The sequence below is a fragment of the Lichenostomus cassidix genome, chromosome 1Ab (assembly GCF_008360975.1).
Source record: "Lichenostomus cassidix isolate B80296 chromosome 1Ab, HeHo_3.0, whole genome shotgun sequence".
Lineage (NCBI taxonomy): Eukaryota > Metazoa > Chordata > Aves > Passeriformes > Meliphagidae > Lichenostomus > Lichenostomus cassidix.
Window position 1 is genome coordinate 4603369 of NC_139481.1, and position 20797 is coordinate 4624165.

Here is a 20797-nt window from a genome sequence, read left to right on the forward strand (position 1 = left end):
CTTGAGCAAATATTTTTCTTTGCTGGCACCTAATCCTCTATCTTGCACTAGGCTCTGCTGTCTCCACCTTGAGCCAGGGGCAGAGATTAGCAGGAGCCACTGAGCAGCTGCAGAGAGTTCTGGCAGCTCTGGCCACAGTGTGGTGGTGAAGAGAATCCATGCTGCCACTTCTGCTCTGAGTTTGGAGTAGAAAGGCAGTTCCCAGGCTCCAAAACTGCCCTGAGCTCCACCACCACAGCAGAGTGCAAACAAGGTGACCACTGAATGAAAAGAAGCTCAGCACATTTGCTCTAGGCCTCCTAGATGAAAACTTGCAAACAGGAAAAATTTGTGTGGACCAAGCACACACTTTACTTGGATCACTACTGTGCAAGTGCACCATCACAACTCCCCCAGCAGTACAACAGGCTCAGATTAAACCAGTAGTAAAGGGAATTAGAACTTCCTATTTTAAAAGAAATCACAATCTCATGTGGATAACAACCTAGTGAAGTAGCTAAGCATTTGCAGTACATGTAACACCTCAATGTGCCAGCAACAGGGGCTCAGACACTTGTTAGAGCTTTAACTTCAACCAGAAATAGCTGCTGAATCAAAAGAATTGAAGTTTGTTAGTACAATATTCACAGAGAGCATTAAAAAAACTCCAAAATTCTGTAGGGAAAAGAGCTGCAAAGACAATGTGTTCTTCACTGGGCTCAGAGAGAGATGAGATACAAAATCCCACCAGCTCTGAAGGCAGGAAATCATCACCTCTAACATTTTTCTTCCCCTGTACACATAACATTGTATTACAGTGGGAATTTCACCTTCTCTTCCTCATGTAGTAGAATTAAACCCCTTTCAGCTGTGTAACGTTTTACCAATAATACTGAATTCTCACTCTGCCAACAAAACAATGAAACAAGCACCACTCCCACCCTGAGAATCCTAGACCGGAATGTTTTTCACGCGATCCCCAAAGGCACAGCCAAGGCAGTCGTTCCTGCAGCTCCTCCCGATGGCAAACCACGGGCACAGCACACTAATGAGGGACTGGACAGGAATGCTGATGTCATCCCATGCCAAATACCATAAAAACAAAGACCTAAAGCAGGGTTTGGTGAAAGACAACACCTGGTTTGCTCAACTGCTGGGATCAGCAGAGGGACAGATGTAAATCACAGGAGCCTTCTCTGGGTCTGTGACACAAATCTCCAGCTGAGCCTAAGTCAAGGCCAATGGCTCTGCTTTAAATTTACTGTCCAAGTGGCTTAGTGAAGGAAAACAGGGAATGACACCTGCAGAACAGAGGAAGGATGTCAACAATGAGCAGGGATCAGGCTGTCACAAGACAGGAGACAAATTAAAGCAGCTTGGGACAGAAGGTTTGAAAATGGCTGAAGATGCAAGGAGTGACTCCCATTTATATATTCATCAGCTCAAGAATTGATACAGCTGCCTGGGGTACCTTTTCTCTTAAGAACAAAAAGGGATCCAAATGATAACGGAGAAAGCACATGGGAAAACAAAACACACAGAAGTACCCTCTAGGTAACAAACATTTTATTTATTTCTTAAAGAAACTACAGCAATATACGTGATTACAGAATTATGAAGCATTGAAAAAACCAAAGGAATGAAATGGCTGGGATCCAAGCACTAAGGACATCACACCTTGTCTCTCACTGAGCCATCACTCAGAAAAATCACATTATCTGAAAAGAAATAAAAATTAATCTTGAGGATTGTTCTGCCCTGTTGCAAGCCTTCACACCATGAAGACCAGCTCTTTGTTAAAATAAATTGCTAAGATGTGGATTTGGGAACAGAATAGTAGTCCATAAAACAAAATATTGTCCAATATAGGGTTATTTCTCTACCTCCCCAGAAAGCTGACAATTCAAGGTGGCCATATATACTATGAAACAAGGGTGCTAAAACTGATGAGAAGCTGCTGAACACTCAAAGACACTAGAAACACTTTAAAGTAATAGTTTAATTCCTTGAATACAATCTCTATCAGTTACAGCTTACTTCCTTTTTTTGTCATTCTCAGTCTGCACTACCATGTCAACAGCCTATGGGACTATAGGAAGCTCCCAGTTCATCAAGCCTCATGAACTTCTAAAGCATCTTGAGGCTGGGCCTATTGAACAAGAAACCATTAGGAGAATACTAACTAAAAAAGAACTGCTTCCCCCCTCCAGTAATTTATGGCGCTGCTAGCTGAACTGTTCACATGATAGTTTGACTGGTGGTGTTTTAAGGAGACTGAAGAAACATCCAGGACTATGGCTGTTCTTTCTCCTTTTTGTTTCTCTCTTCCTTTTCCTCTGTCCTAGTTTTTCAGACATACTTGTGTAACAGAAATGTCTGCTCTACTACACAATTAATTTATCCCTCACTCAAAAGCAACACAGTAGCAGCTCTATCCACAGTAAAGATGCAGGATGCTCAGGCTATTTAAAGGCTCAAGGAAAAAGAGTTTCCTAGTTTTCTTTGTTATGTTTATCCAAGGCACAAATCTACTCCTCGTCCATTCTATGCTCTCCTTACTACTAGTGGCTACCAGAACAAAACGTTTCTAAATTCTCCATCAAGTTACCTGCACATAAAACATCTTTCACACATGTCCTTAATGCTGGTGAAGTCTTCAGTCTTAAACAGGAAGAAAACACTTGGGCAAACTGAAACAAAGCTAACTGTGCTTAGAAAAGGAATCTGCCTGACCTGCAGCACTACACACCAGGGTTCTTAAAACACTCAGTGTCTGCCTCCTGCATCAGTCAGGATAAGCAAAGGATACCAACAGTTTGCAACTGTACAACCTCATCTTCTGTGTGTTCACAAGCAGTGCCAGAGGAAATCTACTGGTACAGACTATTCATTCTCTCAAAATCCCTGAGTGTGGATACTGAGGATGAAGACAAACCAGCTCCATTTCAGAGGCTCTCCACCCCCTTTCCATTTTAGAAGGGCAAGGGGCACCTTGGTGTTTTGCTCCTTACCTGCTATAATCGTTGTGGCCTGTCGCCTCACGTTGTTCTTATCTGTGTATTCACCATAATCTATCTTCCCTTCAACAAAGATTCGAGCACTGAAAAAACCCAAGAATTTGATTTTGGTCAGAGAGCTGCTGTTTTCCACTCTGTATCTAGAATCATAAAATGGTTTGGGTTGAAATGGGACCTAAAGACCATACGCTTCCAACCCCCAGCCATGGGCAGGAAAATTGATCAGGCTGCTCAAAGCCCCATCTAGCCTGGTTCTGAACACTTCCAGGGATGGGACACCCACAGCTTCTCTGGGTGACCTGTGCCAGTGCCTCAGAACCTTGACAGTAAAGACTTTCATCCATATGTATCTAACCTAAATTTCCCCCCTTCACTTTGAGCCACTTCTCTTACCACTACAGTTCCTGATGAAAAGGCTGAATTCAGAATCTGGCTCAGAGTACACAGGCTTTGGTATCAGTTGTCTGTAGCAGGTCTCCTAACTTGTTTTATGGCACCTGTATCTTAGTATAGCTCCTGGTCACCATAATTATTACACTAATCCATTATTAAGGCATTAAATTCCCAACCACATGTGTTATTCACTTACCCTTTCCTCACGTACTGATAGGTAACATCCCTGAGGCCTGGTCTGAAGACAGAGATCCTGTGCCATGTGGTCTTCTGACTGATATCACCTAAATTACACAGAAATTACAGAGCTTGATGCCAAATCCTCTTTTTGATACAAGACTCAGAAATTAGTTTCAACGCATTCGTATTCTAAAGTTATGAGAAGTGATTTGAAAACACAAGTATACTAGCACTCCATCTCCCAGTTCACTCCAGAACTCAATGCTCCAGTTGACCAAATGAAAGTCTTGTGCAAAAGCACAGTTGAAACCAATACATCACTTTTCCTGGAAGACAGTACTCGTGCTATTATTTTTTTTCCCCTCAGACTCTCCACACTGAATGGAAGTTAGAGAATGAGACACCTGTAGATGCAGACTGATGACAGAATCAATAAAAAAATTATCTTTACTTTTCTTGTCTTGAAATACAAATAAGAGTACAGGACCTGCTATGTGTCTGACAAACCCCACAGTGACAAACTGCCCACTCAACACTCTCTCCTCCTAAGGTAAAAAGGGAAATGTCTCTTCAGTATCCACTGCTGGGGATCAGTAAGAGACACACCAATGCACCAGCAGCTCTGCTGACCTTATGGGAACTTTCCCAAGAGATTTACAAGTGAAGTGCTGCTGACCATGCAGCTATGATCTGGGACACATTGCTCATGCAGACTCACCTCCCTGGCTCACTTCACTATCTCCTGTCCGCCACATCTCATTGGTTGCAAGAGAAAATATGGTAACGGGATTTTTTCCTTCCACTTGCCTCATAATAGGGTCCTGTCCAACCCGACCAAGCAGCTGAACACGATTGATGGCTGAAACAAGAGAGACCAAAACACATACAGGTGAATTATGACACTTCTGATCATGGCAAGCCATCTATCAGCAGCTTTTGTGAAGGGCCAGGACAACAACTTCCTGTACCTCCAAACCACTTTTCAAGTGCTTGTGACTTTAGGCTTTTTCAGGCCCCAGCAGACTGGTTGACTGTGCCCATACTGTCATTATCACTATGAAATAACTGATTTAGGAAGCCAAAACATTCTTTATTCTTTCTGTTCCTTTGTAATCTTTTTCACAGACACATCCATATGTCACTTGAGACTAATTTGCATTTACTTATCTTGACTTTTATTTGTTTCATAATGATAAAACACAATGCACAGCAGTACCTTTGAAACAAAGTTGCAATATTACACTCCATCCTCTGAATGAGACAGTCACTAGTTTTTACACAGGTAGCAGGCCTAGGCAGACAGTTTATCCCTTCTCCATGTTCCAGGACGACTGGAAGATGTCAGGGAAGTATCACTAGTGCACAGTGAGCATGTGAACTAAACAGTGAAGCCTGAACGTGTACACCAGGAGCAAACCATGCTGGGGCAGCAGCACCCTCTCAAGTTCCCCAGGGGTCTGAAAAGCACACAAGATACCTGATGGCAGGTGTCAGAAACCATGACAACAGCAGACCTAAGCCACTGCCACAGATAAGGTACAACTACCTGCCCCAACATGTGGTAGAGTCCTTGTCAGGGCTTTTGTTTTCCTCCTAAAGTGCTGCCTGACCTGACACAGACCAGACAGAAAGCCACTCAGGAGTGAGTGTCCTCGAAACAACACATTCTTAGCTACTACACTGAGGAGCTACCATTCCTACATGTTTCTCTACTGACACACTTCAGACACTCTAAAACTGAGATAAACACCATGAGTAACAACTAAATTGGATCTCAGGAGCTACTTACATCTTTCAAGTACCAATGAGGTAACTGTATCAGAGTCATGTCTTACAAACTGGCGTAGCACCTGAAGAAACAGAGAAATGTGAGTTTCCAGGACACAGACTCTGAACAGCATCCACAAGCCTTTTCACCTTGTTTTCTGAACACTTTCAGACGTTCTGCAAGCATGTTCTTTTCCTGGTAACTAATGGGGGAACTGAGGAAAGAAGTCTGTTCATCCAAATGAAGCCAATAAGATTATTTAAAGAAAATCTGGTTAAATCAAGGTTAAAGAGTTGCCTAGAAAGAAGTGTGGCCCAAAGGTACACCTCCAACAATTATTTTTGGTACATACAGTAACTGCTGTTTTTCTGCAGTACACAAAGAGGAAGAGAAGAAGTTTGTAGTAGAGTGGTGGTTTAGTTGTTTGGGCTTTGGAAACAGGTTTGATAGTTTTATCAACTTTCTGCTTCACTTCAGATTAGTAAAACAAGGCCAAAATGTACATTCATCCACTGGAATGAGCAGTGCATGTACTGACAGCCCTTACTCGCAAGGTAAATTAAGGATAAAACAACAGCAAATCAAGGACACAGCTCTCAGTACTGCAAGTGGGGAAAAAGTAACGGAACTGCCTTGATGCCAGCAAACAGCCCAGCCTGGAAAAAAGGAGGGGAAAAGCCCAGGAACACTTGTGCAAGAGGTCCATGAGCAGGAACTGGTAAAAAGGCTCATTTCCCATCAGCCGCGGAAGAGCTTTCACTCTCTCCCCACGATCAGCCGCAGCTCCAAGGCCCCGCAGCCCCGGCCGGAGCGGTGGCACAACCGCAGCTGGCAATGCCGGGCCGCTCGGCTCTGTCCGCCCCTCCCCTTCCCTTCCCGGGGCAGAGGCCGAGCGCTGCTTCCGTGTGCCGAGAGTGGCTGCCAGCCCCGCTGCAGGGCGAGAGGAGCCGGAGCTGCTTCTCCCCCTGCACCCCGAGGGCACCCCGGCCGAGCTCCGCCGCAGCCCCGCACCGCCCCGGCCCCGCACGGCCCTACCTGCCACGCCGGTCGCCGCCACATGCTGCCGCCGAGCCTGCGGAGGGAAAAGCAGGGCTGAAGCAGCGCCCGAGGGAGCTCCGGCCCGGCCCCGCCACCCAACCCCGCGCCCTCCGCACCTCTCCCGCCGCCGCGCTGCGCCCGCGGCCGCCCGGAAGAGGAAAGGGACCGGCGGGAGGTTCCGGGCGGAAACACGACCCGTCCCGGGGCCACGGGGAGGAACGGCCGGCTGCAGCCTCGGTCCCGGCTCCCCTCGCCCCCCTCCAACAAAATTCCATCACACCGTCATCGGTTAAAAAGAAAGATAAAACCTTTATTCGCACGAAACGATCGAACAGTTAAAAGGCAGCATGCGGAACGTCATAAACCAGTAAAACCTGGAAATAAGCGAGTAACCAAGTTTACGCTCTCTCTGTTAACAGCTCTGTCCAACCAGCGCACACGAGCGACAAGGATCCCCAAAGTTACGTTTAGCGGGGAGGGGAGAAAAGGTTTAGGAGAACTCAAATATGAAATACATACCGCAATTAATATGGGCAACTCCAAAACCCTGAAATAGCCTTTCCTAATTGCCCTCGTCTTTGCTGAAAGGCTGCAGCTCACAGACAGCTGCACCACGTGCAAGATAGTGGAAGGGAAATGGGTACAGACCCAGCTACCAACACAGTGCAGTTATCTCCCCGACTTTGAACAAGGAGTCTTTGCCGATTGAGATAAAATAAGTCTGGCATCAGGGACTAGTCAGTCTGTTAAAGCATACGCAGTTAGAAAAGTTTTATTGCTGAAATTCTTGAGAATGTTTTTCTTCAACTCCCACTCTTTTAACTCAAAGTATTTCCTTTTACTCCGTGTCCCCCCATCAGTGAAACACCACTCCAGCTGCCTTATGGAGTGGTGATCCCAAGGCTTGGTAATCCCAAGCCTTCCAGGACTGCTGTGTAACCAGCCTGGCTCCTGATATGTAGCTAAAACTAGCTGCCATAGTCTCTACCTACTTGCCCCTGGAAGGGCCCAGCTGTAGATGCTATCACCCCTCTAAAGATCTAGTCAGCTCAAGGATTAAGACCACAAAATCACCAATAACAGGGCCCAGCTGAAGAAAGAGGAAAGTGAGTAGAGAATGTCATCCTTTGATCATGGTGGAGTTACACTTGGTCTATAGCAAGACCAATTACACAAGAAATTAAACAGGTGAAAGACTGAGGACAGCCTTAATCCGCGATCTACCACTTGTAAGCCAGTCATTCATTCCTCAGCCAACATCTCATCACAACTAACAGGGGAACAAAAAAACCAAGAAGTGACAGGGAGAGAATATGGGGCATTGGTCTGTGCAGACCCTCTGCTTTCACAGGGCCATTCAGCAGTCAGAGCTCTTTGGACAATACAAATTCAGTAACCCAGAGTAAAGCTAAACGAGCGGCAGCTCTTCCCTCCCACCAGACGCTTGCTCTTCTGCTTAGAGGTTTCAGACTCTTGTAACTTGGCACTTCCTAGGGCTTGGTCCTTCATGAGGGTCTGGGCAAGGCGAGCTGCTTTAAGTTCCCTGCAGGGGGGAGATGGAAGGAAGAGCAAAGGAAGAAAACCATGTCATGCATGAATCCCCATCAGCTACAGAAGCAAACTGTGAGCAATCTTGCACAAGAGGGTTACTGTAATACTCCAGCAATGCTGGAAGGGGGCAACTTCTCACTGCTGAGGGTGACATGAAGATTACTGTAGCTGTCTCTAAGAGTTTCTGCTCGAAAAGGTATGAGCTCGGTATGTTTCCAAAAGAAAACAGTGTATCAGGTCAGGCACATACCAGCATCAGTATGAAGAACCCCTAGCTCAGTTTTCCTCCTATTGTTTCAGATATTTGTGAATGGTGAAACTTAGATCAATGTCCTCTCATGCAGCACAAATACATAAATAATACCATATGCTTCTTTTCCATCACCTTTCTTCCCTGGTATTTGCTGTTCTTCCAGAGCATTCACTCTTCTGTCTACATGGAAAACGTACTCCCCATCTAGCTACTGTGCTTAGAGGGGCTGTGGGGCAGTTCTCAGATCCCAGCACCTCAAAACACTACTGCCAACAGCAGTGAGAGAGAGCAAGGGAGAAAAAGATATCTGCTAGCACCTGGTATTTCTCTTCCTTCTGTGCTGAGGCCACTATCTCAGTACATTATCAATTCCTCCTCTGCCCACTGGCTGCATGTTGTATCAGTATTTCACATCACCAGTGGCTGCAGGAAGCACACGAGTTCACTGTTGTAACTCAGCCAGCTCCTCCAAGCCAGAGCTGGAGCACAGCTGCTGCCTGCCACTGCAAATCCCTGTTTTATCATCCTCCCATCAGCCCCATCATCCTCCCAGCTCCAGGCACAGGAGCTGACTGGGCCTTTCTGCACATGCAGTCTCCCAGCACTACCAGCCTACATTCAAAGCTGGTGACCAGCATTGCTGTGCCCATGCTTTCTCCCCCTGCATGCCCAAGCCAGCCCTACCTTTCCAGCATGGCAGTCTTGCATTTCTCCACATTTAGCTGCTCCTGGAGCTGCACAGCTTTTCCACATGAAGGCCGGAGAAGAGGGTGTTTAGTGAGAGCTGTGGCAGAAGGTCTTTGCACTGGGTCAGGATGGATCATGAGCTAGAAAGCAATGCAGTTCAGAGTTTTACACTCCTATTACATGCCAGCTGCAAAAGCCACCATCCTGTCAAGGCTACTTCCTCACCTTCAGGAGCTCAAGAAAGCGGTGGGAGAGCTTCTGGGGGATGGGTGGGACGTTGCCTTTGCGGATGTGGTGCCACAGGGTCCCGTTGTGAGGCAGCGGCGCTGCTCCGGCTGCCAGAGCCACCGTGAGTGCCAGGGCAAAGATATCTGCCTTGGGCAAGTAGCAGTATTGCTGCAGAGAGAAGAGGAAAGCTGTTAGAAAGAACATCTTGCTATACAGAGAAAAGGTGAGTTGGGGTACGAGCTCAGAAAGAAGGAAATGTGTGCCATATGAGCCAAGGAAATGTGTGTATATGGCACTGCCTTCAGCACCCCAGGGAGCTGTTTTCTCCTCTTCAGCATAAAACACTGACAGCAGGCAGTGCCAGTAACCGATAGCATTGTGGCTTTCAGCCAGCCACAAGGACCTCGCAGGCCACCTTGGGATCACTGCAGCCACTGCAGAGGATGCCCTAACAGATGTGTACCTCCAGCCTTCACCACAAGGCAATAAGCTACCCATGCCCACCTCAGACTGAAGACTGCATCAGATACACTGGCCTAGCAGTTCTTAAATCCACTTGCAGCACAGATACTGTCACCTGAATACCTGAACTGAATAACACATCCAACCTGGTTGTTCAATACTGATTCCCTTTTCATTTGCTAGCCAGAGTGACAAAACTGCAGTCAGTTTAAGAGCTGCCTCCCACCTCTCACCTTGTTCAGTGTTTGTCTTACAAGGAATCCATCTGGGTAAATATATTCCTCAGCAGTCACATCCAGCAGTTTAATCTCAGCAGGATATGCAAATCAAGTATCTTCAAACAGATAAAGGTTTTGTCTCACTGATCCCTCAAGGAGAATAGCTGCAATAATCTGATGGTAGCTATTTGTGAAGTATTTACATGACAAGACCCACACCAATATTGTTCATGATAAAGTGCTAATTTTGCAGATTTCACAGCCAGACCAGACAGAAGAAAGGGAAGATAAGGTGAGGAACAAGTTAGACTAATGAGTGCCCTGCAGTTGATCTTGCCCCACTTGCTCTCCCACCCTGTCCTCCCCAATGCCCTGACAGCAGCTGTACCTCTTGCAGAATTTCATTGGCCAAAAACCGTCTGTCTCCTTCCTCCACCTGAGGGTTTGTTATTGATGTCACATGTCCAAGGTCACCTGAGACAAAGAACAAGCAACTGAAATGTGATGAAGCAAACTGAAGTCATTCTTCAATAAAAGCCTGCATTTTATAGGCACCAACAGGGCAACAAAAAATACTGAATAAGAGGGCAAGCCTGCTTCTAACTCAGGAATCTGCACTTGGAAACAAGCATATGGATTTTCTATTACTTGTCTTCTTAGAGGAATTAATTCTGGTAAGTAATTGGGGCATTCAGGACTATGCTATCAGTTTTGTATGCAAGTCTCTTCAACCAGCAGGCCAGGACAGAATCAAGCAGTAATGGGCAGCCCTAATCTTAAGGCAGCTGTAAAGAAGGCTAAAACCTACCAATCTTATATACCACACCAGGAGAGAATTCATCTTCACTGTCACTCTCCTCCTGCCCAGCAGGGCCTGAAACTGCCAGCTTATGACAGATGAAGATATTACCTGCAACACAGAGGAGTTTAGCAAATAGGATGATATCAGTAGTGAGGCTGCAGCAACCTGACACTTTCATAAAAATCCCACCTGTCAAACCAGTTAAGCTTTGCAGCCAGAGAAACTATGCACATGCTTCCCACCCATTAGTCAGCTTTCTGCCCAGCTCACTGTTCAGCAACACAGCTGGCATAAGGTAGCTGTATCTTGTGCATAAAATATCTTAGTGAAATCAACTTTCCCCTCCCTCTGCCCTCTAAGATGGAAGCATAATTTCAGCAGGAAAAAGGAGTTCCATTCTAAGAACATTAGCTACGTGACAGCAGGGAGCATTGCCCTGGAGGTGACCATCCTGAGCTGCAGAGAGGAAACCCTGGTACTATTTTTGCAGGAACTTAATCCCTCAGGGTAGGTACACACACACAAGTCAAGTGTTTTGCAACAAGACAGCAGTAAATAAGGAAGTCCCCATCTTTACTGGCAGCCCTACTTGCTCCACCAGTATGAAGGTGATTCCCATGAGCCAGGATTACAAAGGTCATGAGACAGGAGGAAAATGCTGCCTACTATCAGAGAAGGCTCAATTTTAAAGCAGCAGTAGCGGAACAAATTAAAATAAAAATTGAAAAAAAACCTACTGAAACACCATACACAAGACAAAGGCAAGGTTCTTTTTCCTTTGAGGCATTATGACCAGTCCACTCAGAAGGATTTATTACAGGCCCTACCCCTGAAGGATCAGTAGGAAAACCTTCCACAAAGGAGGAGGGTGGTATACTTACTAGGTTTGATATCCAGGTGCACAAGGCCAGAGTTGTGGATGTATTTTAGTCCCATGGAGACTTGTAACAGTATTTCCTTCAGCTCTCCTTCTGGGAAATTCTGCCCAAGCTTTGCATTTTCCAGCAGCACATCTTGGAGACTCCCACCTGGATGAAGACACTCCGTCTGAGACCTGACAAAGGTTTCACGGAGCAGCATGTTTGCAACAGCTTAGTTGCCCAGAACACTTGGAGGCTTGCTAGTGACAAACCCCAACCACACCAGCTTGGTATGCTCTAGTGAGCAAACCTGGACATCACCATTTGGCTTCAGCCTTTCCATTGCCCTGCAATGCCCTGCCTCCTGCTGAAAAAGGATGAACAACTGCAGTTCTACCTCCAGCCTGCAGCTCTACATCCTACCAGGAGGGCTGACCTGTTAAATGTTGCTGGAGCTGCTGCAAGTGAACAACAGAACAATTAATGGTTTCTGCTATACTTAGATGCAGAAAGCAGGTATAGGAATGGTGGAACAAGGAAATAATTTGCTCCATTCCTCCACCCCTTTCTTCTAGTCAGGATGCAGGATGCCTTTATCTCAACCAGGCAGACACTCTGCTAGTCATTAACCAGCTCCATTAAGAAGAGGTTCTTGCCAAGATACATGGCCCTTAACTCAGCTGCTCTTGAATCCCTTATAGCAGGTGTTACCTGGACAGTCCCAAGCACAGCTCTAAACATCAGCATGGAGAATGCTTTTCTAGGCCAGCCAAAGCAGAGGAACAGTTTTGAAATCCCAGAAACAAGAGGGTATTCACTGCTTCTAAAACATTGGCACTGTTCAGAGCTTCATCTAAATATTATGAGCCCTTACTGGATTCTCCATGGAAATGCAGCCCCAGTGCAGTTGGCTTTCTTGCAAGCCAAAACATCCCATATTTAAGTACAAAAGAAAGCAACTTTGCCCATCCTGAGATCTCAGCCTTTAACACTGCCCCAGCTCTTACCATTGCAGTGTTCATTTTGGATAATCATGTGATCATCCTCTGCCCAGGCCGAGTAGTAGCGCACGACATGGGGGTGATGCCCCAGGACAGCATGAGCATAAACCTCTCGCAGGGCCAGCTGCCTAGGGAAGCACACAGAAAAAGCAGAGATCACAGGCTCCAGAGGCTGCTTGGCACCAGCAGGGGAGCCCTGGTTTGCAGCCTGAGAGCCCTGAATGCCTCTATTCCCCCCTTTCTCTTGGGTTTTGACAGACAGACTGGGTCTCAGCTACTGAAGCAAAACCTGCCCTCTCTCAAATGCACTAAGCAGCTGTTAAAGTAAAAAATCACTGAGCAAGTATTTTGTTAAAGAGGCAAAGGCAGCAAAGCTTCAAAGACTTGGCTTTAGCATACAGAACACCACAAGCTGGTCAATACAAATATGAGCAGGGCAGGGATATACCACAAATAAACTACTTGGCAGTTATTGTAAAGAAACTGTCTGTATGGACCTGAGGAGTTCAGGTATGCCATCATCTCACTTTGCAATACATGTAACTTCTTCCTTTCCTAGACATTTATACCCAACAGCTGCATAGTGCTATCTTCCCCCACTCTCCCAACTGTTACTTGGAAGTGCAACAGCAGCCAATTTTTGCTCATGCCACCCATCAGATACCTTTTGAGCCACACTCCCTCCTTCCCATCACACCTCTCAAGAACATGCCCAGCATTTCAACTGGCAGCTTCCAGCTAGCACACTCACTCATCTGAGGATCCTGCCAGAGGCCTTTTGGAGCGTTTGATGGCATAAACACATCCATCAAGGCGTTTGATGCACTTGTAGACAGAGCCAAATTCCCCCACACCAATTTTTTCTAGTTCCAGGAACTCCTTCTTGTAGCGGGAAACCATATTGCTGGCTTTCAGAGTGTATCTCTGCAAGGTCACAAAAACAGCAAAGACAAATATGAGTTGGAAGACTAAATATCTGTCATGGTTTTAGAGATGTGTAATGCTTGCTGTCACAGAGGATCCACATTGCTCCCTCTCCCATTCTGGATGTTCATCCAGGCACATGTGCAGGTGTGCTGCCAGTTCTTGAAATGGTAATTTCAGTTCCTGAAATTACCTTTCACTTGTCCTTTTTCTGATCACTTAAAGGCCATCTTGGCCTGGTTTGGCCAAGTTGTGAGGCTGATTGGTTTGTTTTATAAAATCAGGACTTCTTGGCCATAGAGGTAGAAAATGCAGAGAGAAATTTAAGGAGAATTAAGGGGAAATTTAGTCTAGTTGGCTCTGTATGCCTAAGCCTCCTTGGGTTACTGCCATAACATCTCTTCTCTTGACAGCCCAGAGCAGCTCCTAGACCCACAGCTGATGGAGTCAGTTGGGGATGAACAGCAAGCAACAACATACTGAAATTATTTGCCTAAAGACAAGACTTGAGAAGACCTCAGATCTATTGCCTATTTTGTGCTCAGGAGAGGAGCTTGGTGTGTTGGTTTCCTGTGACCCCACCTTTGCAAGAGCCACTTTATTCTGGCAGCTGAGGCTGCCTGCAGCCAAGACCATCCTGCATCAGTTCAGGCTCTCCAGGTTTGAAGCACCAGCTGTTGACTAATGGCAGATTAGCTGGTCTCAGTGTATTTGTTTGTATTCCCACTGATATCTCACCCGGAGACACTTTTCCACAAAGGGCTGAAAGCAGGCAGAACAGCTGGAACATCATTATTGCTACAATGGCCACTAGGGATATAGACTGTTAGTACTGCTGGTAGAGTGATGCCTACTGGCAGGGAAAATAAGCAAAGACAAGATAAGCAGCAGAGCATGAAATGAACAACAAGAGTGGACTATGATTTTTCTCCATCCTCCTGTATCCCTCACAGGGGTGCAGCTCATGTTGCACAGTGGTTTCCACAGAAACAACTGCTGTGATTGCTGTAGTTTATGGTTACCTTACAGAGGAGAGGGTAAGAGCTGGTTCTCACAACCAGTAAGATGTGGCTCATGTGAAATGGCAGCTCTTCACAACAGGTTGCATTTCATAAAGTAAAATACAGCTGCCTTGTCTTAAAAAGCTTGGGAGTAAAAATAGCTCCTAATACACAAGTTTATATCTATATTTCATACTCAATCTAATTAGCACTCAAGCAGAATAATATTTAGGTAAATCACAAGTTATTTGACGCTTTCTTCTAGGTAAAACAATAATTGTGGCAGCCCTGGATGTTGCCTGGCAGCAGATTTGCTCTGCAGGTGTCGTTTTTCCATGGAGACCATTTTCCTGCAATCCCAGTCTCCTCGGCTAGAGGGTACCGTTATCCTTCCATAAGACTGGCTCTTGCACAGTTACTAAGAACAATCCCACCTCTTCCCAGTTCGTCATCTCTAACAAATGTTAACAAAATATCCAGCTGGGAATTAGTCTGTCACAGGTATTCATCCTCTGGCATGGTGCCATAGTTTGTACTCCAATAACAGAACAAATTTCATCAAACACCAAACCTTTACAAGCATCTCATCCACCCTGTGGGAGGGAAATATACAGACACTCACCTTTGTGGGTAGCTCTTGTTTCATGTGGCTTCCTGGATCAGAATCATTCCTATAACAGAAGTTTAGGAAAGTCTGGTGTATCATTTCAGTGCAGCAACCCAAATGGATTTGAAATTAAAACATCTTTCAAAGGAACCTCCTAACCTTACTTCACAGCTTAATCATGTATTTTACAGAGTTGATATACGAGTTTTTAGTTGAGGTCTTAAAGACTATATTCCCAGGTTATGAATTCTTTATTTCCATTTAGAAAGTCTCTACAAAGCAACTTCAGTACTGCCCACAGGACAGAGTGGCATTGTGCAGAGGCATCATTCTCCTGGCCTCCCTATCACTGGTGGAGCTGCAGCCATAGCTCTAAAGTGAGCTGTTGATCCCCCTCTTGCCTTTCTGAACAAGGGCAATAATTGATTTACTTTATATTTCTGTTACCTTTATGTCTGCTAACATTTGCTCTGCACCAATGAATACTACAGAAGTGAATGATTCATTGTTAGCAAATAATTCCAGATACTGAACATCTCCATTACTTATCTCCTTCCAACACTCTGCTTTCAGTCTGTTGCTTAAAAGTAGCTCACTTACAGCTCTCCTCTGGTCTTCCGTTTGCCGTTAGGAAGAAAGAGCATTTGTCGATAGGATTCTGGTGTAAAGGGATTAATGTTGACAAGAGAAGCTTGGGAAGAGTCCTCAGAGTCAGCACCAGGAGTCAGGCTCAGATGTCGGAAGCCTTTGGGTGGGACCTTTGTTGCAGATGTAGGAAAACCTGTCTTGGATAACAGGCTCTGTATTGAGAGGAGAAAAAAAAAAAAGGTGGCAAATAAACCAGCAAATACTTTTGTTGCTGCTATGTCAGAATAAAATTCTTATTCTCCCACAAATCAAGGAGAACTCAGCTCCCATCCTTGGAATAGCAGAATCATTAAACCCCTGTGTCCCTAGTTCAGTCCCCACAGTTTTCATTTGCCACAAAGCATTTCATTCTTTGTTAAGCCCTTTCATATTCTGTTCCCTGCTCACTTGGATGAGGCCTGCAGAGCCATTTTGGCAAGCACAGTCCTCAGGAGGAGCCAGCTGCTCCTCTCTCCTTCCTACAGAGAGACAGAAATTGCATCACATGTTGCTTTAAAATGGAAGACCTAGTTCTGCCAGGCATGGACTCTTGCATCAGTTTGGTCTGGACAGGTTTTTCAGGAGATCACCTGGATCACCACCCAAGTTCCCCAGCAACAAGCAGCATTAGGATAGGGTAAGTTGATAGAAATACTTTTTGTATGGCTACTGGCAAAGCAACCAGAACCCATTTCTCCTCATGAATGAAAACAGTTTCAGAAACTGAGCTTCAAAAGGAAGCTCTGGATCATCTATAGTTCATCTTGGTGCAGAACACAGACCATTGTGTTTCACCTACTAGGCCAGAACCTTGGGCCATGGAAAGCATTGACACCATTCTTGGGTTGAAAACATAAAAATCTACTCACTTTAACTCCTTGAGTAACCATCAGCTTTTTAAAAACATAAGTTTGGTTTTGACTTGTTTCAGCTTCAAGAGAGAGGTATAAGGTCTAAAGGATTATTTTACATGGTGCTTTCTTCTAGTTAAAACCTCTTTAAGAGCACAGAACTCTCCCTATTGAAGATCAAGGTACTCTTACATCTTTTCCCTCCAGCACTGGTCTCACTATTGTGATCCTGGAGCCATATCTCCTCACATCTGGCGCTCATCTAGCCTCTCATCCTTTCTATCACTCTCAAATGTCCTAAGGCCAATGCTCCCAGCCTTGTTACAAGCAGATTTAGACCCTTCAGAACCCATCTTTTTCAGCATGCTTGGCAAACAAGGCCTTTTGCCCAGGAGGGAAAGGAAAAGAAGTTGTTGATCTCATGCAATTGCTGCCTATGGGCTACAACATGACAAACTACAAGCAGCATATTTTGAATCATCCAGCCAATGTGTTATCTACACAATGCACATCCTGAAAGAACTCTCCACTACCAGCAGCCCATCTGGCCTGGAAAGGATTTTTATAGACCTCTATCATGGCTCAACCCCAGCCACCAACTAAGCCCTTTGCTCACAGCTACAATCCCTTCCCCAGTGGGATGGGGAGGAGAAACGGGGAAAAAAGGTAAAACCTGTGGGTTGAGAAAAGAACAATTTAATTATTAAAATAAAATATGATCATTATTATTGCAATTAAAAGAGACAACAAAAAGAGAGAAATAAAACCCAAGACAGACAAGTGATTCACAATTGCTCACCACATGTTGACTGATGCACAGCCCATCCCTGAGTGCCAATCAGCCCCTCCTGACTAATTTCCCTCTGTTTATATCTCGAGCATGACATTCTATGGTATGAAATCTCCTCTGGTTTGTTCCTGGCAGTTGTCCAGGCTGTGGTGCCACACAGCTTCTTGTGCTTCTGCTCACTGGCAGAGCATGGGAAACAGAAAAGTCCTTGACTTTGGGTAAACACTGCTCAGCAACAACTGTGTTTCAGCAACACTATCCTTATGCTAAACCCAAAAAACACAGTGCAGTACCAGTTACTAGGGAGAAAATTAACTCCAGCCAAAACTAGGACAGCTTCTCACTTACGTTAAGGTGAGATTTAGGGAGATTTCATATAAAGTGTCACTGCAGGAAATTTTTGGAGTGGTGCCATTTAGATTGCTTTCCCCTGGAGACTGGCAGGCCATTCCTCAGTAAATATTGCCACACAGTTGATCATATAAGGCCAGAGGATCATCCTTCTCTCCATACAATCAGGTTTTTGAAGGAGGACAGAAGTCAAATCCTAGCTCACGAGGATTGAAGGACGGACCTTCAGTGTACCACTTAACCAAAGGAGCAAACAGTCTATCAGTAGAGCAGGAACACTGAGAGAAGACCAACAGCTATGCTTCACTGCAGGTCTGGACTGCTTGGAGTCATGCACACCCCCGAAATTATCTACAAACAGAGGAGCTGGTGCCAAGTCTCCACCTGTGCTTACTCAAGACAAAAAGCAGTTGTATTATACTCTCCCCAAGTTTCACAGAAAATAAGGGCTGGGATCATTCTCTCAAGAAATTAGCTCTGTAGCTAAATCACACTTTGGGACAGGGACAGAGGTGAAGAGAGGCTAACTTCCCTCCACAAGCACACATTGGTTTGCTACCCCTTCCACAGGGGATTCACTACCCTGAGAACAAAGCCCTGCTCTCCTCAAACCCACTGAGCAGTTGTTTCAAACAAAAAGAAAAACTGTGTCACCAGACAAGCAGCTGGTTGGAGGTAATCCAGACCTGCTGGGCAAAGTACACATCCCAGCCACAACGCCATTTCCAGCTTTCAAGACAAAACCCACTTGCATCCAAAAGTGTGCTGAACAGAGCAGTAAGTGCAGCTGCCTATCTCTAAGCCCCCCCCAGAAAAATGAGTTTCCTGAAGGGAGGAGCATTTATCTCCTACAGAGGTACTACAAACTGCCATTACCTTAGGAGTGTGTGGGGTGTCACAGAGCTGCAGCTTCTTCCAGGTGATGTGCAGTGGTGTCTCAGGTTTGCTCCAGCTCTTGCTCACAGATGGGGAAGATGTCAGCGTGGGACTCATCCAGGCTTTTGTCCTGCTTAGGAAAATCTCACTGAGCTTTCTCTGAGGGGTTGCTGGCAGAGGACTGCTCTCTTGCCATTTCTGGGACTCTGTGCTTCTGGGAGGGCTCAAGTTCAGGGAATCCTCCTCATTTACACTTCTGTCTTCACTGTCTTCACCACAACTGGAAAAGTCCAGTCGCTGAATGAATTCATTGCTGTTGTCCCAGTCATCCATGTTACCACATGAAACAGAAAAGGTAGAGCTGATGCTGGCCTGTTCTGTTAGAAGGACAAAGGGAGATAAGGACAGCATTATTTGCAGTTAAACTAAGCATTACTTACAGATAAACTATCTTCTTCCTTGCTTTTTGCCTTATTAGTGTAAGTCAGATACAACTCAGAAACCTCTGCCTCTCCCAGTAAGTTTCCAAGAGAACCCCTCCACCCACCAATACATCCACTACTCTCATCACACAAGGAAAACATATCCTAAAGAATAACACACAGAGCCTCCTCTCACTCCTTTCTACATTGAATTCCTCAAATAGGGAGTGAGTGGAACCAAAAAAACCCATGCTTCATACAGCTGTAAAAGCAGAGGGTGCCCCAAGGAGTTACCACATACCCCACAGACAGCCTCTCTTCTGCCCTGGAGCATTTACAACCACCCCACACCTGAGCCAGTGCTAATGGGAAACATGTGGAGCTTGGCAGCACCTGTCCACAGTTGCCTGGTGGATAAGGAGCTTTCTGTGGATGTGGATTTGCTGTGCCAACAAGCAGCCCTGCAGGGAGCCAGGACTCCCTCTGAGTCTGAGTCACCTCCCTGCTTCTGCACACTCCTCCCTTCTCCAGCTTCCTGGGTGATGTTTGCTGACAGCCAGTCTTCTCCATAATCCCATCAAAGATCCAGTCTTTACGGGCTTTACTTGTGTAAGTTCTTTGTCTTGTGGTGATGAGGCCCTGTGTTTCCTCCTTCTCAGTCTGAAATTCACTTCCTGCACTTAGATATGTGTTAGTTTGGGCAAGCGTTGCAGCCTACATGAAGTCAGTAGCCTAATTTATAATCTATAAATTTATGAATGTATCATTTGTAAGACTTCAGGAGAGAGTTAGGAGCCATACACAGGCCTTGGTCTAGATTCCCATCCTGAGGTTTGAAGGGAGAGGAGGGAGAAGCTGTGTTGGTGAAGGCAGCCCCACAGGTGGGGTCATTCTCTTGCTCCCTGGGAGCAGGTCAATATCTCCCCTCACTGCACCTCTTTGTGATAAACAGGAATGTTCTGAGCCTTTGGGAACCTGTGTTCCAAAGTGGGACTAAAGCGAGTTTTAACTAATTGGGAATGAGGTTACAGCAGCCTTTTTTCTTAGCCTTGAGGAGAGCTGCTGGAAAGACATGCAGAAATTGGAAGTGGCTGCAGCCCATAGGAGATTGGAGTTTGGCAGAAGCAGCACCTGCTTGCCTGTGCACCCATCAAGGGCAATTCCCAGCAGAACATAAAGGGGCATATTGGTCTGAGGTCTCTGTGCTCTCCTAACCCATTGCTTAAATGAAAATATGGCCATATGGGTGTCTGAAGCTGCTCGTTAAGACTGTGATGAACAATTCATTTGATACAGGCCACCGAAATGTTCCCAGGAGGACACACCAGGAACTCAGCACTGGCTGATCTGGCCCAGAGGCTGCAGTATTTCTTGCAGGCACAGAGCCTGTTGGTGCCATGCAGCCTCCCATAGTCTCAAATGCAGCTGGTGTGTCTCTCTGTCTCTTTTCCTGAGTGAGGTCCAAAAGCCTGGCAGTGCCAGCACAGCTTTCTGCTGTGACAAGCTGTCTCTGCAGCATCTGGCCAGCTGAGATCCAGGACCACTTCAGTGCTGCTGGGATCTGACTGTATTCATCAGATGTTCAGTACCTGAAGCATTAGATTAGAATATATGATTTCTGAAGAAATAGTACTTTTAGTCCCCATAACTACATGTTTTTAATAACCCAGCAAGGAAATTCCTTCAGACCCATTTTCAATCCCACCTTAAAAAATTTTTAATTCTTTTTTTCTTTTTTTCCCCCCCAGGATTTAGACAGTATTCATTTTTCTGAGGAAGGATGTGATATGTAAAGGAGAAAAGCTGGGCCTGTGGTGTAGAGAAGGCCCAGCTTGTTCATCTTGCATTTTAACAACAAAAGCCACCACATTTTCATTTACATTTTTTCTGACTGTTCAAAGATCTCATGAC

The 20797-nt window shown here is 45.6% G+C and overlaps 1 protein-coding gene across 5 annotated transcripts; it reads right to left on the reverse strand.

Annotated features, from left to right (window-relative positions):
• Positions 1-1530: 1530 nt before the first annotated feature.
• On the reverse strand, positions 1531-19193 carry LOC146442796 (single-stranded DNA-binding protein, mitochondrial-like). Of its 5 annotated transcripts, none has more exons than XM_085049510.1 (17): positions 19147-19193; positions 18465-18841; positions 15570-15769; positions 14985-15033; positions 13189-13361; positions 12444-12565; positions 11458-11604; positions 10583-10684; positions 10163-10248; positions 9092-9262; positions 8864-9006; positions 6373-6409; positions 5359-5419; positions 4288-4428; positions 3586-3673; positions 2991-3079; positions 1531-1697 (listed from the first exon to the last, which is right to left on the reverse strand). In XM_085049510.1, exons 2-17 carry the CDS (start codon positions 18795-18797, stop codon positions 1651-1653), a joined length of 1989 nt encoding a protein of 662 aa, XP_084905636.1. In that variant the 5' UTR covers positions 18798-18841; positions 19147-19193; the 3' UTR covers positions 1531-1650. The 5 variants fall into 5 exon arrangements, 4 of the variants coding, with proteins under 4 accessions (XP_084905636.1, XP_084905637.1, XP_084905639.1 ...); XM_085049511.1 differs by having other exon boundaries at positions 19168-19183; XR_014849462.1 differs by lacking the exons at positions 1531-1697; positions 2991-3079; positions 5359-5419.
• Between the last annotated feature and the right edge of the window lie 1604 nt (positions 19194-20797).